The following is a 427-nucleotide window of genomic DNA, read 5'->3' as shown; positions in this document are numbered from 1 at the left end:
TCAATTTCAAGGTTGTCTTTGACTCACAATCTCGCCACCCCTAACCTTAAACGCACTCACACTTTAGGCTCCATTACCATTTACAAACTCGTATCTAACCTGACCCTACCTCAAACTAACACATGCCTTAGAGCGACTTATAATACAGAATTACTTACGAGATATGGCTTGTTACTCATGACCTCCAGAAGCGCCTTACCGATCCATGCAGTGCGCAGCGGTGACCACCCACAGGTCGGAGAGGAGGGAGCCACCGCAGAACACCACGTCGTCGATGAAGAGGGCCCCATGTGGGGCCACTGGTGCGGCTTGGCTCGGTGCCGCCCACGATCCGAGCGCCTGCTGGCCCTCCGCTCCGGGCTGGTGCCACGGGAGGAAGGCCGCGCGATGCGGTGACATGGGTTAATTTAATTGTGCGGACTAACAT

The 427-nt window shown here is 54.8% G+C and overlaps 1 protein-coding gene across 1 annotated transcript in view; it reads right to left on the bottom strand.

Annotated features, from left to right (window-relative positions):
- The window catches only part of LOC119594936 (chymotrypsin BII-like), a gene marked incomplete at its 3' end in the record, with an annotated part of 3913 nt that overhangs the window by 2439 nt on the left and 1047 nt on the right, over positions 1–427 (bottom strand). Inside the window, 1 exon segment of the mRNA XM_037944006.1 lies at positions 200–360. Coding sequence (XP_037799934.1) covers positions 200–207 — 8 coding nt within the window. The 5' untranslated portion in view covers positions 208–360.

This window comes from Penaeus monodon, chromosome 34, assembly GCF_015228065.2.
Source record: "Penaeus monodon isolate SGIC_2016 chromosome 34, NSTDA_Pmon_1, whole genome shotgun sequence".
NCBI lineage: Eukaryota > Metazoa > Arthropoda > Malacostraca > Decapoda > Penaeidae > Penaeus > Penaeus monodon.
This window is presented reverse-complemented; position numbering and strand designations above follow the sequence as displayed.